At 35.5% G+C, this 12,683-nt stretch overlaps 4 protein-coding genes and 1 non-coding gene across 5 annotated transcripts; 2 read left to right on the top strand and 3 right to left on the bottom strand.

The window, feature by feature from the left end:
• Positions 1–198: 198 nt before the first annotated feature.
• On the bottom strand, positions 199–1,706 carry LOC17881684 (probable sugar phosphate/phosphate translocator At5g11230). Its single transcript, XM_006289922.2, has one exon. The coding sequence runs from the start codon at positions 1,574–1,576 to the stop codon at positions 527–529; it is 1,050 nt and encodes a 349-aa protein (XP_006289984.1). The 5' UTR covers positions 1,577–1,706; the 3' UTR covers positions 199–526.
• Positions 1,707–4,374: 2,668 nt separating this feature from the next.
• TRNAG-UCC lies at positions 4,375–4,446 on the top strand. The gene has a single exon. It is a non-coding gene; the product is annotated as a tRNA-Gly (tRNA).
• Positions 4,447–4,609: 163 nt separating this feature from the next.
• On the bottom strand, positions 4,610–5,696 carry LOC17881810. Its single transcript, XM_006286618.2, has one exon. The coding sequence runs from the start codon at positions 5,668–5,670 to the stop codon at positions 4,774–4,776; it is 897 nt and encodes a 298-aa protein (XP_006286680.2). The 5' UTR covers positions 5,671–5,696; the 3' UTR covers positions 4,610–4,773.
• A 1,701-nt stretch (positions 5,697–7,397) lies between these two features.
• On the top strand, positions 7,398–11,098 carry LOC17882685 (DEAD-box ATP-dependent RNA helicase 56). Its single transcript, XM_006289668.2, has 12 exons — positions 7,398–7,496; positions 7,649–7,773; positions 8,015–8,115; positions 8,587–8,759; positions 8,863–9,094; positions 9,188–9,306; positions 9,844–9,900; positions 9,992–10,176; positions 10,264–10,408; positions 10,508–10,591; positions 10,685–10,748; positions 10,833–11,098. Exons 2-12 carry the CDS (start codon positions 7,661–7,663, stop codon positions 10,841–10,843), a joined length of 1,284 nt encoding a protein of 427 aa, XP_006289730.1. The 5' UTR covers positions 7,398–7,496; positions 7,649–7,660; the 3' UTR covers positions 10,844–11,098.
• Positions 11,099–11,591: 493 nt separating this feature from the next.
• On the bottom strand, positions 11,592–12,499 carry LOC17882019 (ethylene-responsive transcription factor SHINE 2). Its single transcript, XM_006289451.2, has 2 exons — positions 12,420–12,499; positions 11,592–12,190 (listed from the first exon to the last, which is right to left on the bottom strand). Exons 1-2 carry the CDS (start codon positions 12,497–12,499, stop codon positions 11,707–11,709), a joined length of 564 nt encoding a protein of 187 aa, XP_006289513.1. The 3' UTR covers positions 11,592–11,706.
• Positions 12,500–12,683: the final 184 nt, after the last annotated feature.

Genomic DNA, 12,683 nt, shown 5'->3' with positions numbered 1-12,683 from the left:
CATGCTACAACATTTACATCAATTAAGAACAAACCTCCTTTCACTCCCATCTTATAGACAAATGAATAGATTTGTAATGGAATTTACTGAATTGATTTGAATTTTGATATATACTCTATATCGTCACACCATCACGATTAACCTAACATGTCAAGGACAAATCCACTAGAAGATTCACAAAAACTTACCACCCAAAAGTAAACTGAAACTGTCAATAATCTCAGTATGATTAAATAAAGTAATAGGAAAATCCATAAGCAAAAGACTGGTAACACCATTGTAATCATAAATAACATGAAGAAAACAAGACCAAAAGTGAAAGAAAGCTCAGAAAAAAAAACAAGACAAGAGCAAATAAGAGATTCTGACTTCACTACCTATGAGTAAATCAATGGATCAAAAGCAACCTCAAGACTCCATAAGAACCCTACCATCACATATTATCCAATTGATAATCATAATCTTCTTCCATGCTCTTATTCTTGCTAAATTCCATCTTCTTGTTTTCGAATCAAGAAAACATCATTTAATTCTCAGACTCATTCTTCTTACCTTCACCATCAGCTTCCCTCTCTTCAAGCAACCGACCACTCTCCTCATCAGCTTGCTGAATCTTCTTCTGAGCCTCTTTAGCCTTCAAGGCCTGTAATTTCGCGTGGTTGTAATACGCAACCCCCAAGAACGCAATCCCGTACCCAAAAAGGTTAATAGGAGTCACGGTATCCTTAATCACAGACCAAGAGAATGCAATCAAGAGCCAGTCCTTAACCACACCAGCAACATTCATGGTCAAAGCAGAGGTTTTCCCAACCAAAAGGAACACCGCAAGGTTCAACGCAAACGCACAGAACGAATTAGTCCCAAAGATGGCGTAATCGAAGTGGAAGCTAGATGTATCTCTAAGAACCGGAAACTCAACGTAGATCCACGGGATAAACAAGAAAGCCAAGCAACAAGGAGCAACGTAATAGAGCGAAGTAATGGGGTTGAGAGTGATTCCCTTAGAGGTGAGCAGGATCTGAATCAACACCAAACGAGTGGCTTCAAAAGCAACAGCACCGAGCTGAAGAAGCACACCCCAAACATCAAACCTAGCTTCTCCATAAGCAGCAATAGCAACACCGAAAGAGATCGAGAGCATGTTCATCATAGTATCAGATTTGAAACCTTCCTTCTTAAAGAGAACACCGATTGAGTAAACAGCGACAGGCATGAGAGCTTTAAGCATCTGGATGAAAGAGACCGACAGGTAAATGTAAGCTGAATTCGAGAGCCAGAGCGAGAGAGCGTAGAGAGCACCGATCGGGACGACGGATCTCAGGTAAGTCTCCCGGGACATTGAAACAGGCTCGACGAATTTGAAAACCTTGATGATGAGGAAAGCTAGGGTTGAGCAAAAGGACATGTGGATCATGGTGAGTGAGATCGGGAATGGCCAATTGTACATCTTCTTGTCGAGGATGTATTTGTTGTAGACGATCACTGTGAAGCTTAGGAAGATCCATATCGCTACGTAGCTGTACGACAGAAGGATCTTCTTAATCACGCTTTCGCTCAGTGCCCCGCCTTTCCCCATTGCGGTGGATTCGAGTTACAGATCCGCTTCCCCGTACGGTGGTTAAGCGGCGGAGACGACGGTCGTGAAGCGGCGGCGCAGGAGAGAGGGGAGGGAGAGAACAGTTTGTTAATTCTTTTTTTTTTGGTGAGATGCTTAATTATATAAGTCTTCGGGGTTAAGTGCCGTAGTTGTGCTCTTCCATGTTTTGTTTCACGATTTATGTATACGTTTGATATATTAATATTTTTTCTTTTAATAAGTAGAACGATAATAATGTGAATGGGAAATAAAATAATTAGAAACAAAAAAAAAATTAGATAATGCGTAGGAAATTTTGTTTGTACTGTATATCCTCATCAAAGATTTAGAGGATCAATGTTAAAACTGTTTTTGTTATACAATCTGATTTTTGTAGATTTTTTAAATTGATAAAAAATATTGTCTTTCAAATGTTCCGAAAGTTAATTCAGATTTTGATTAAAAATAAACTGTTTTAGTAGATAAATAAAAAGATTTTTGGTTTAATGAGCCAAGATTTTATAAATAAGGAGATTTCATGAACAATTGGTAATTTGTCAATCTCCGAAGACTTTGTTTTTTTATAAAAGTGTGTTTGCTTTAGTCAATAAATGGGCCTACTGATCGCAACCAAAGCCCAATAGCGTTCATAAGATCGCCAGGAGGAAAATGGTGTTAGGGGAACGCGCGTCGAGCGTTCGTTCGTTTAGGTGTGAGTGAGAATCATGCGTCTCACCCAACAAAGTCACGCGGCTAGTGATGCGCGTTTCGTGTGAATGTGATTTGTGATTACAATGCCTTTTGTCGCTTCGACGTGTTTTTCCCGCTAGTGGTAAATAACCAAACATTTGTCTTGTTTTTTTTCTATTTGTTTTGTCTTCTATTAACATCCATACATATATATAAGAAAAAATGGAAAATGAAATTAAGACACTCTACTTGTAATTGGTATTCAATATCTTTCTCTTTTTTGTCTTCATCTATTGGTTGGTACTCGGCTTTCGAAGACTGCTAAAGTCATTTGATGGATATGTTACTGCAATATGTTGGGAAATAATCGTACCATTAGAAGATGACCAAAACAATAACTATATGTTATACGATGTGATTTCAACTTTAAACCATTTCTTGGGATTTGGTAGTCTTTCTTTTATGTGGCCTTATTATATGAAGTCTTTAATTTGCTAAAGTTTTTACATTAGGGAGTGTGTTGAAGAATACATATCGAGTTGAATAAAGCCACTCACTCCTAAATGGTACTAAATTATTACTAACCATGATGATTCACGGGTTTTAACCGCACCATTCTGACCAATCACCATCTCCACATCCTATAGCACGATAAACAATGATTTGGTGAAAGATTAACTTTAGGGTTTTGTGAATTATCAATAAATCATTATCGATAGGCAAACAACTAGTATTAGAGTTATAGAGATGACCTTCTCCACTTTGGCACGAAGAAATCATTTAGTCAAACGTAATTGCAGCTTTTTGGTAAATTAATTATATTTATAGGTTCTTCTCAAAAACAATGATTTGGTGATAAAACCAGTATTATTTTATAGTTGACAAATCCCTTTCGTTTGGACCACTTCCGAACTAGTAAACTAGGAGATGTGCAAGTGGTGGTTACCTAACAAATTGTATGATTTGATGTTTAGACTTCGTTTAATTTGTTTGACTAACCAATTTTTTCCACTTATTTATTAATTTAAAGATTAATGTTTCAATTTCTAACAGATTTTCTTAGAAAATGCACATAATCATTTAGAGATTAAATATGCATATATATAGTTTTCCTATAACATAAGAAAGCGCGTGTGCCTTTTGACAAAGACATATACAGTAAAACCTCTATAAATTAATAATGTTGGGATCATGAAAATCTATTAATTTATAGAGGTATTAATTTATCGATAAATTAATAATTATCAATTTATAGAGAGATTTTCTTAATTTGAAAGTTTTTTCAGAAAAATATTTAAAAGTGAGATTTAATCATGATAATTAGTATTTTATATAATCAATTACAAAGAAAATAATAATTATTATGTCCTGAAAGAGAATGCTAACAATTTTTGATATAGTAAAATATTAGAAATAAACTCTAACAAAAACTAATGTGTCTATATATACATATATTTTGAAAATTTTACCTAATTATTAATTTATAATATTATTGGGACCATATATTTACAAAGGATTTTCAAAAAAATTATTATCTTATTATTTTATCGAAATATGTCTAAAATTACACTGGTCCCAACTTGGGACCGGAGAAATTTATTAATTTATCGAGTATTCATTTATAGAGGTTTTACTGTAATTATCAGCTAATTTTTCTTATCGGCATTACATGGAATGATTTGTATTTTCCATTGTTATAATTTATAAAGAGGATATAATGAATTTTTTGTAAAGTAACAAGATCTTGCCTATCACATTCATAGTTTCACTTTGTCTTGGCGCAATGATGATGACCTCAATCTGAAGGTCGTCTTGAAATTATAAGTATATCCCACTAGAAAAAAATACATCAACTCATGTTCTTGAATTCATAAGAGATTTCAAACAACTGGGGGAAAAAATTGTCAAAACAAACAAACAAACACTCGAAAGTAGAAAACCCAACGAATGGACCGATTTGCCAGATAACCTTGTCGTGGTATCAACCTCCAATACTAATCTTGTTATGTTAACGCCTAGGTTATGGCCCATTAGGCCTAAAAATTGAAGTCCATTTTTGTATGGTTCCATAAGGTATAAATACTTTAATCGTGTAAAACTGCCAGCAAGCGTCTGTAGTCCAACGGTTAGGATAATTGCCTTCCAAGCAATAGACCCGGGTTCGACTCCCGGCAGACGCATTGTTTATTTTTTATGTCCATTTAGAAGAATATTATCATATTTATTTTATTTTCTTTTTTGAGAAAACAAGACAAGATGTGTTCTTGCAAAAACATTTGTGCTCATCTTAAGAAAAAATCTTTTGACATCATATCAGATATTTAGATTGCCATGTATCCCACATTTAATCATATGAAAACATATTTTATTCAAGTTGATGAAGCCCAAATTGTCTTTTGGGTATTACATATGTTTTCTAGTTACTGAATTGCAACATATAGCAAAATATGAAAACTTGAGAAATAACAAAAATAAAAAAAAACCGATCAATTCAATTTGGTTTAGGTTTAACCATCTTTAGTTGGGTTAAACTTACGAGCCCAGATATGTTTTCCATTAGACTTAAACTTTTGTATCTTTTCGCCGCCGAGTATGCGATCCACAGTTGCAACTGAATCCAAGACCAGCCTTGCATATAGAGGTTGTTGTTGACCATAGTTATCCCCATTCGCATTAGTAGAGTTTCCCTTGTCGTAGTTCATGTAAACGCCTTCAACACAATTTTCTCCATAATTTTTGGTGAAAAAATGTTTCACCTCTTCTTGTGATACAGGGAACCCACGAGAAAATGTTATAAACATAGTTCTTTCGTTCTCGGTTGCAATGCAATTAGCATTCCAACCCCATAACCCATGTGAGCATAGTGATAAATGGTTGTTGTAGACATCGATATCGGGCATTACATTGATGCTTCCAAACGTTGGATGGGGAAATCCAGGGATGATAAGAGGATGGCGAAGTTTGGTGATAAATGAATACGATGAAGAAGATGGGAGAACTTGTTGGAGGATGTCAGAAAACACTCTAGAACAAACTGTTGTTAAAAAGTTTTTAATACCTGTGATAGCACTATATCGGTGTTTGTAGATTATTTGAAGAGAAATATCTTTTGTCATGACTTCTGCGGTGAGAGGGATTTGACTGAAATCATTTGGCTGCTGAGCAAAATCGAGACATTGAAAACACAAGACAGCCTCATTAGCTAAAGCCACGATGACTGGATCGCTGAAAGCCAACATGGTTGATATGATGTTTTGGGAAAAGAAGTCTTCAAGCCAAAACCATGTAGCCATGACAAGAAGTGATTCAGCTGGGGTCCTTGAGAATCTTAGGACAAGTTTTGAGAATATTTTCCTGTCTTGGGCATGGAAAGTGTATAGTTGTTCTTTGGTGGGAGGTGACATGATCGATTTTGGATTTGAAAAGAGTAAGGGAGAAAAACTCAATCGCATAAAGTTTGGGAAATGTGAAAACAAAATGAAGATTGTTGGAATGTATGATTGTCACTATCTAATTGCTTGGTTTTATACACATATGAGAGTCACATGATTTAAAAGGTTATGTAAGATAATAAATACAAGGAGTTAATAATCTTATCCAACCATAAACCAAATATTTATTGATTGTTACAAAGTAACTGTTACAAAAGAAAAGCCAAAAGAAAATGAGATTTTTTTCCAAGTTTGTTATGTTATTTCACCACTACTGACAAGGTACCTTTTGGAGTTTAGCTGACAATTGTCATTATATTTTTATGACTATTAAAAGGGTAAAATAAAAATTAGTGTACTATTGATGAAATATATTTAGCAAATTATTTTTTACTATATGGGCTTAACTATAGTTAGACACCAAAATTTTCTTAATAAAGTTGGTCAATGAGAATCTGTCACGTCTCTATACATGCATTGTATGTAATGTCTTTATATTTAGACATACTAGAAATTATAATTATTGTGTAGTAAATGGTGACATTTCTTTTTATCCTATCTCTTTTCATCTAATTGGAGGATACTTATTTTCCACTTTTCTGATTAGCTCTAGAAATTTGTAGATATATGTTTGGATCATATCTACACTTTTTAAACCATATATTACTTTATTTATCTTTTGTTATAAATATGAGTCATCACAATTTATTTAATCTGAACTGATGAAGAAATAAGTAAAAAATTTAACAAATTTATTCACCAAATTTATAAGTTCTTAAGCCATAACATATTTCCCCAAATTTTAAATAAATTTTCTAAAATACACAAGATATATTTGTTAAGAAAACGAAAAAGTATCCTACATATGAACAAAAAGATACAAAGAGGTTTAGAATCAAATGCTCGGCTATGTATATTATTTACTTACAACTGCAAAGGAGAATTATTCAAGAGATGTACAAAAGATCATCATATAATGAAAGATTTTAATTTCTTATTTACTTATCCTCACTCTCACCCCTTCCTTAGATAGATAAGCCTTTAAAATTTAAATGTTGAAACTGGACTTCACTTGAATTCTAAATGTTACACAATATATGGATAGTGGGTAGATAGATCTTCAGTGATCGTATTTGCATATCCATGAAGCGGCGGCGAGTGAACATGAACGAACACATAAAGCTCTTATGGGTTTTTTCTAATGTTAATATTATACACAAATCCTCTTCACATTCATATAAATGTCATAAATTTCAAGGATTTAACTTCATAGTTGGACTTGGACGGTTCACGCTTAGTAGTTAGTAATTTTTCAATTTTAAGAAAATTGAAATTCTGATCAAATAGTACATCAAAAACTTCAAAACAGACAGCTATTAGAAAACACACATTATAATCTCTAAAAACTACATTTAAACTAACTCAAATTGGAGGGAGAAATGTTGTATAGTTTTGGAAGACGTCCACGTCTTCTCCTCTCATATGGGTAACGCGTTAACTATCCAAAGTGACAGTAACAAGTCTTCTTCTCTACATCGTTTGTCCTATTAATATTGTGTTCTTAGTAATTGGGTGGACAAGGCTTTAGCTGTAGTCATAAACCCATTAGGACAAACAAAATATAGGCCCATCAAAACAAAGCCCAATTTAGAATTTAGGTAAGCCGTATCCAGTCTCCTTCACTACGTATCTGTCTTTGACCTAAGTGAAGCTCAGATATTTTATCCTTCCTCTTGCAATCAGAGAATTCGAAACCCTAATCCGAATTCGCGATCTGACAAGCTCTGCTCAGTTCTCAGGTATCTTCTCGCTCTCTGTCCATCAGATATCATTGATCATTAGCAAATTCATTTTACACGCTTAGTGTTCGGGAACGTTTCTCCCCAAACTTTAGGGTTTTCGTTTTGCACCGAATTGCGAAATTTTTCTGAAATTTATCTTGTTTGTGTAGAACCTGTGAAGTATGGGAGACGCTAGAGACAACGAAGCCTACGAGGAGGAGCTTCTGGATTACGAGGAAGAAGACGAGAAGGTCCCAGATTCTGGAAATAAAGTTAACGGCGAAGCCGTGAAGAAGTGAGTTTTATGTTTAGCTTGATTTGTTAATGAGAAAGTTGATGTTTAAGTTCGAGGTTCCTTAGATCTCTAGTTGTTAGCAGTAAGGCTTTAATTAGTCGCTTCACTTTATAAATTGCAGTTTCTTAGTTCTTCAATGCTCTGTAATTATTGGAAACTTATATATGACTTTCAGCTAGAAACTTATTTGATACTCTCATGTGTAATCCTCTTCTCTTCTTGTGTTTTCTTTTTGTTGCAGAGGTTACGTTGGAATACACAGTTCTGGATTCAGAGACTTCCTCTTAAAACCGGAGCTTCTCCGAGCTATTGTTGACTCTGGATTTGAACATCCATCTGAAGGTATAAACTTACAGAACTTACTTCCACAATTCAGTTCTCACTCTATTTTGAGTCTTCTTCCTTGCCTTTGCTTTGCACAATTCTGTTACCTATTGATATACTATAAACTTACATAATTACTTCCACAAAAGCTATTTTTGTTGTTCTTAGACATTTAATTTTTTGTACTTCGTCTACTTTTGAGAAGATATGTCGGTTTAAGATACTTATACTTTACCTACCAACGTCTAAGTAAAGTTGTGTTGGCGGTATTCAGATTCGTTTTTGTGTTTTTCTGTTATAATTGGTTTCGTTTACTTTGTCCATTAACGTTTTATTGATTACTTTTTTTTCCAGGTAATAAACGCTATTTCAATCTATTGATTTGGAGTGAGCTTAGCATGTCGTAAAGCCACGAATTATAAAGAAATGGAGGTTATATTCTACTACTAAACGGTTCCTTCGGTGCAATTTTCTTTGGTTCTCCCCCAGTTCAACATGAATGTATCCCTCAAGCTATCTTGGGCATGGATGTTATTTGCCAAGCAAAATCTGGTATGGGAAAGACTGCTGTGTTTGTGTTGTCTACTCTGCAACAGATTGAACCGTCTCCTGGACAGGTTTCTGCACTTATCTTGTGCCATACAAGAGAGCTGGCTTACCAGGTATGACTTTTCTGTATAACTCAGGTTTTTGGCTCCTATAGTTCTGTGTTATCACCCTTCCCCCCATGTTGTGTAATCTTTTGCTGTTGAAAATTACTTGCAGATCTGCAATGAGTTTGTGCGATTCAGTACCTATCTGCCTGATACAAAGGTGTCAGTGTTCTATGGTGGAGTCAACATCAAAATTCATAAAGACTTGCTGAAGAATGAATGTCCTCACATTGTTGTTGGTACACCTGGTAGGGTGCTTGCACTCGCCAGGGACAAAGATCTCTCTTTGAAGAATGTGAGGCATTTTATTCTTGACGAGTGTGATAAAATGCTCGAGTCACTTGGTATGCTGAATTCTAATAATCTATATATTAGATATCTTACCTCTCCATGAATAGAATGTATGTTTTGACACTTTTTAGTATTTTTTTTTTCAGACATGCGAAGGGATGTGCAAGAGATTTTCAAGATGACTCCTCATGATAAGCAAGTTATGATGTTCTCAGCTACACTCAGCAAAGAGATACGCCCAGTCTGCAAGAAGTTTATGCAAGATGTAATGTCCCACAGCCAATACTACCTCGGTTTGCAAGTCTTGTAATCTTGAATTATGTTTAGCCTTCTCTGGGAGATCGTAGGTTTATTTGAGCACCCTCTGCCCTGGGAAATCTGCCATTGATACGTGGATGCAGGGTCTTAATTGAATAATACATTGGGTACCTTTTTAGGGTTTAGAGAATTAGGACACTCTGAATAGGCAATGTAGATTGTGGTTTAGTGATGTCTGTGCTCAGTGGGATCTACTATCATCACGGTGTTTTTCCTTTCCTATATATCTACAATACTAACAGTGCTGGGTCGGTTTTGAGTCGGGAGTTATGTGGCCTCAAGGTTTCATCATGCTCAATTTTATTGGCCTTAATGTGCGGAGCAATATTGATGTTTCATTGCAATACTCACATCTTTCAAGAGGAAACCTGATGGACGAGGATCTCAGTTCAGGGGTTCTTCATCCGTCCTCATTTTAGTTGTGGAAGTCATTGCCTGAGGAAAGCTTGCTAATACCATTTACTCTGATATCTGTTCCTTACAGCCAATGGAAATATATGTTGATGATGAAGCCAAGTTGACTCTTCATGGACTTGTCCAGGTACTTTTACTGAGTGAGGTGGTCTTATTATTCATATTTGTTGTTGCTTGATACTTAATTAACTAATCTTTTTTCTGTCCTACCGTAACAGCACTACATCAAACTGAACGAGATGGAGAAGAACCGCAAGTTGAATGACCTTCTTGATGCGTTGGACTTCAATCAAGTTGTCATATTTGTGAAGAGCGTGAGCAGAGCTGCGGAGCTGAACAAGTTGCTGGTAGAATGCAATTTCCCCTCAATATGCATCCACTCTGGCATGTCGCAAGAAGAGAGGTTTGTAGATTATTTAAAATTAATCTTACTTGATCTTAAAGCCCCCATGGAGACCAACTTTGAAGGCTAATATGATGTGATATGCAGGTTGACTCGCTACAAAAGCTTCAAGGAAGGACACAAGAGGATCCTTGTGGCAACAGATTTGGTGGGGAGAGGCATTGACATTGAGCGTGTCAATATTGTTATCAACTATGACATGCCAGATTCTGCTGATACATATCTTCACAGGGTAAGTATTCGTATTTATTGAACCATGAAAGTTTTTATCATTGATCACACTGAAAGGGCTCTTGTAATGTAACTGTTTTGCACTATGTATGATATATAGGTTGGGAGAGCTGGTAGATTTGGAACAAAGGGTCTAGCGATCACATTTGTTGCATCAGCTTCAGATTCTGATGTTCTTAATCAGGTTCGGACTTGGATATTCTTCATAAGTCCATCCATCTTCGACTCATAATCGAGTTGCGTATTTTATTAATGTAGCAATTTTGAATGTGGACAGGTACAAGAGAGGTTTGAGGTTGATATCAAGGAGCTCCCTGAACAGATTGATACCTCCACATACAGTAAGAGTGAATCCTTTTACCAGTTGCACAAAAGCTTGTTTTTGTCTGGTTTTGACATTGACTTTTGTTCTTCTTTATATGCAGTGCCTTCTTAAAGTAGGCTTGCTCTCTCAGGAGTACCTCTTCATATACGACATTGTTTGTGTTCGAAGGGGTCACACATGTAGTCTCTCGACTATCCTTGCTCTGTTGCTGTTTTAGTCTTTTATGAGGACAATAAAAAAATTTCTTGTGTGTTTAGACCGTTTGTACTCGAGAGAAAGAGATCATCAAGTTACTAGTGATTATTGACTTTAGATTCATTTTCAATATGGCTCTCATCAAAATTGCAGGAAAATCCATTTAATATATATCTGTTGAATTGACTCTTTTATCTGTATAGGTTCCTTTATTATAAGAAATTAGGTTACATATACACTAATAGAACACAATAATCTAGCTTTGAATTATGATTTTATTGGTCATACTAACAAAAGTACTGGACCAAGTAGGGTTTCATGTTTAAAATATGTGATTTGAAGAAACGTAATTAGTTGATTGTCGTGTCAATCATTCACAACTTTCGTTGGGTCTCATAAGATTACGTTTCATAATATTACAACCTATACCTGCGATGGTGAAAAGAGTCATAGATGTTGCAAATAATTATCTCCCCCCTTTTGACAAGTAGACCAATGGATACATAAAAAATAAAATACATATATTACTAGAACCCAACAATCTGTTATATTGATCAAATACAACACACATGTATACTACACTTTATTACCAAGAAAAAAAATACAAGTCTGTATATATATATACTAGATTTTTTACATGTATTTTTTTGACAATTTTCTTACATTTATAATCGAATAAATAGATCCATAGCAGCTTTAAGAAAGAAAAAAAAATCCGGATGATAATGAAGAAAACCCTTTTTACTCGCTTTTGAGACATCCAAGTGCCAAGGTCAAAGTCAACTCCAATTCAGCAACTCCTCGATCATCTCCATAGCTAACTGATCCTCATCACTAATAGTTTCTTCTTCCTCTTCTTCTTTCTCGACGGTTTGTTTCTTTGTATTCATCCCCAAGTCAACCGCACTTTCATTAGCTACGGTCCCGAGTTCCAGGCGCATCACCCAAGTCGGACTCGTTTTCGACCCGGCCCGTTTCTGCCAAACTCCGATGTGGGAACTGTCCGTGTCTAGACGGAGACATGTCAAAGACGGCGTTAGGTCTTTGCAACTCTTCCTCAGCTTGGCGTTCAAGAGCTCAGATAACGACTTGGGCGACATTAACGTAGAGTTTACGTCTTTAACGTGATCGGAGCCTTCCTCAGATTTTACGACAGGGAAATTGGTCTTAGCGTTCTGACCGTTCATGAGAAGAGCCGCTTGGTCGTAAGCTCTCGCAGCCGCTTCTGCCGTTTCGAATGTTCCAAGCCATACTCTTCTCTTCCTGATTTTTTTTTTTACACCCACACTCTTTCACATATGCATACATTTACATGACACGAGTTTGAAAAGGATAATTTTTTCAACGTTAAATTTATTTGCATTTAATAATTTACTAGTAATTTTTTATGAAATACTAAAGATTCTAGCTTCATATGAAAATAAGCAATATATATAACATTGTAATATATGTTGAGATCATATATGTATGTATATGAAGAGAGTACACTTACAAAAGAGGATGACGAATCTCAGAGACCCAAGAACCCCATTGTCTCTGGCGAACACCTCGGAACTTCCTCGAGTGTACCATTTTTAATATTCCTTAAAACTTAGGGTTTTTAGTTTCTAGTTAACAAACACGAACAAGTCTTCTTCTCTACATCGTTTGTCCTATTAATATTGTATTCTTAATAATTGGGTGGACAAGGCTTTAACTGTAGTCATAAACCCATTAGGACAAACAAAATATAGGCCCATCAAAACAAAGCCCAATT

The sequence above is a fragment of the Capsella rubella genome, unplaced genomic scaffold (assembly GCF_000375325.1).
Source record: "Capsella rubella cultivar Monte Gargano unplaced genomic scaffold, Caprub1_0 scaffold_6, whole genome shotgun sequence".
Taxonomy (NCBI): domain Eukaryota; kingdom Viridiplantae; phylum Streptophyta; class Magnoliopsida; order Brassicales; family Brassicaceae; genus Capsella; species Capsella rubella.
Note: the sequence above shows the minus strand (reverse complement) of the source record. Positions and strands in the feature narration are given on the sequence as shown.

What these genes read in the sequence shown, in the direction of transcription:
- LOC17881684 (XM_006289922.2), bottom strand. Translation starts at nt 1,576, where the DNA reads ATGGGGAAAGGCGGGGCACTGAGCGAAAGCGTGATTAAGAAGATCCTT.
- LOC17881810 (XM_006286618.2), bottom strand. Translation starts at nt 5,670, where the DNA reads ATGTCACCTCCCACCAAAGAACAACTATACACTTTCCATGCCCAAGAC.
- LOC17882685 (XM_006289668.2), top strand. Translation starts at nt 7,661, where the DNA reads ATGGGAGACGCTAGAGACAACGAAGCCTACGAGGAGGAGCTTCTGGAT. An exon ending in TAAAATGCTCGAGTCACTTG is followed by an intron (nt 9,095 to 9,187) that starts GTATGCTGAATT and finishes TTTTTTTTTCAG; the next exon opens with ACATGCGAAGGGATGTGCAA. An exon ending in ATTCTGATGTTCTTAATCAG is followed by an intron (nt 10,592 to 10,684) that starts GTTCGGACTTGG and finishes GAATGTGGACAG; the next exon opens with GTACAAGAGAGGTTTGAGGT.
- LOC17882019 (XM_006289451.2), bottom strand. Translation starts at nt 12,499, where the DNA reads ATGGTACACTCGAGGAAGTTCCGAGGTGTTCGCCAGAGACAATGGGGT. An exon ending in GAGATTCGTCATCCTCTTTT is followed by an intron (nt 12,191 to 12,419) that starts GTAAGTGTACTC and finishes AAAAAAAATCAG; the next exon opens with GAAGAGAAGAGTATGGCTTG.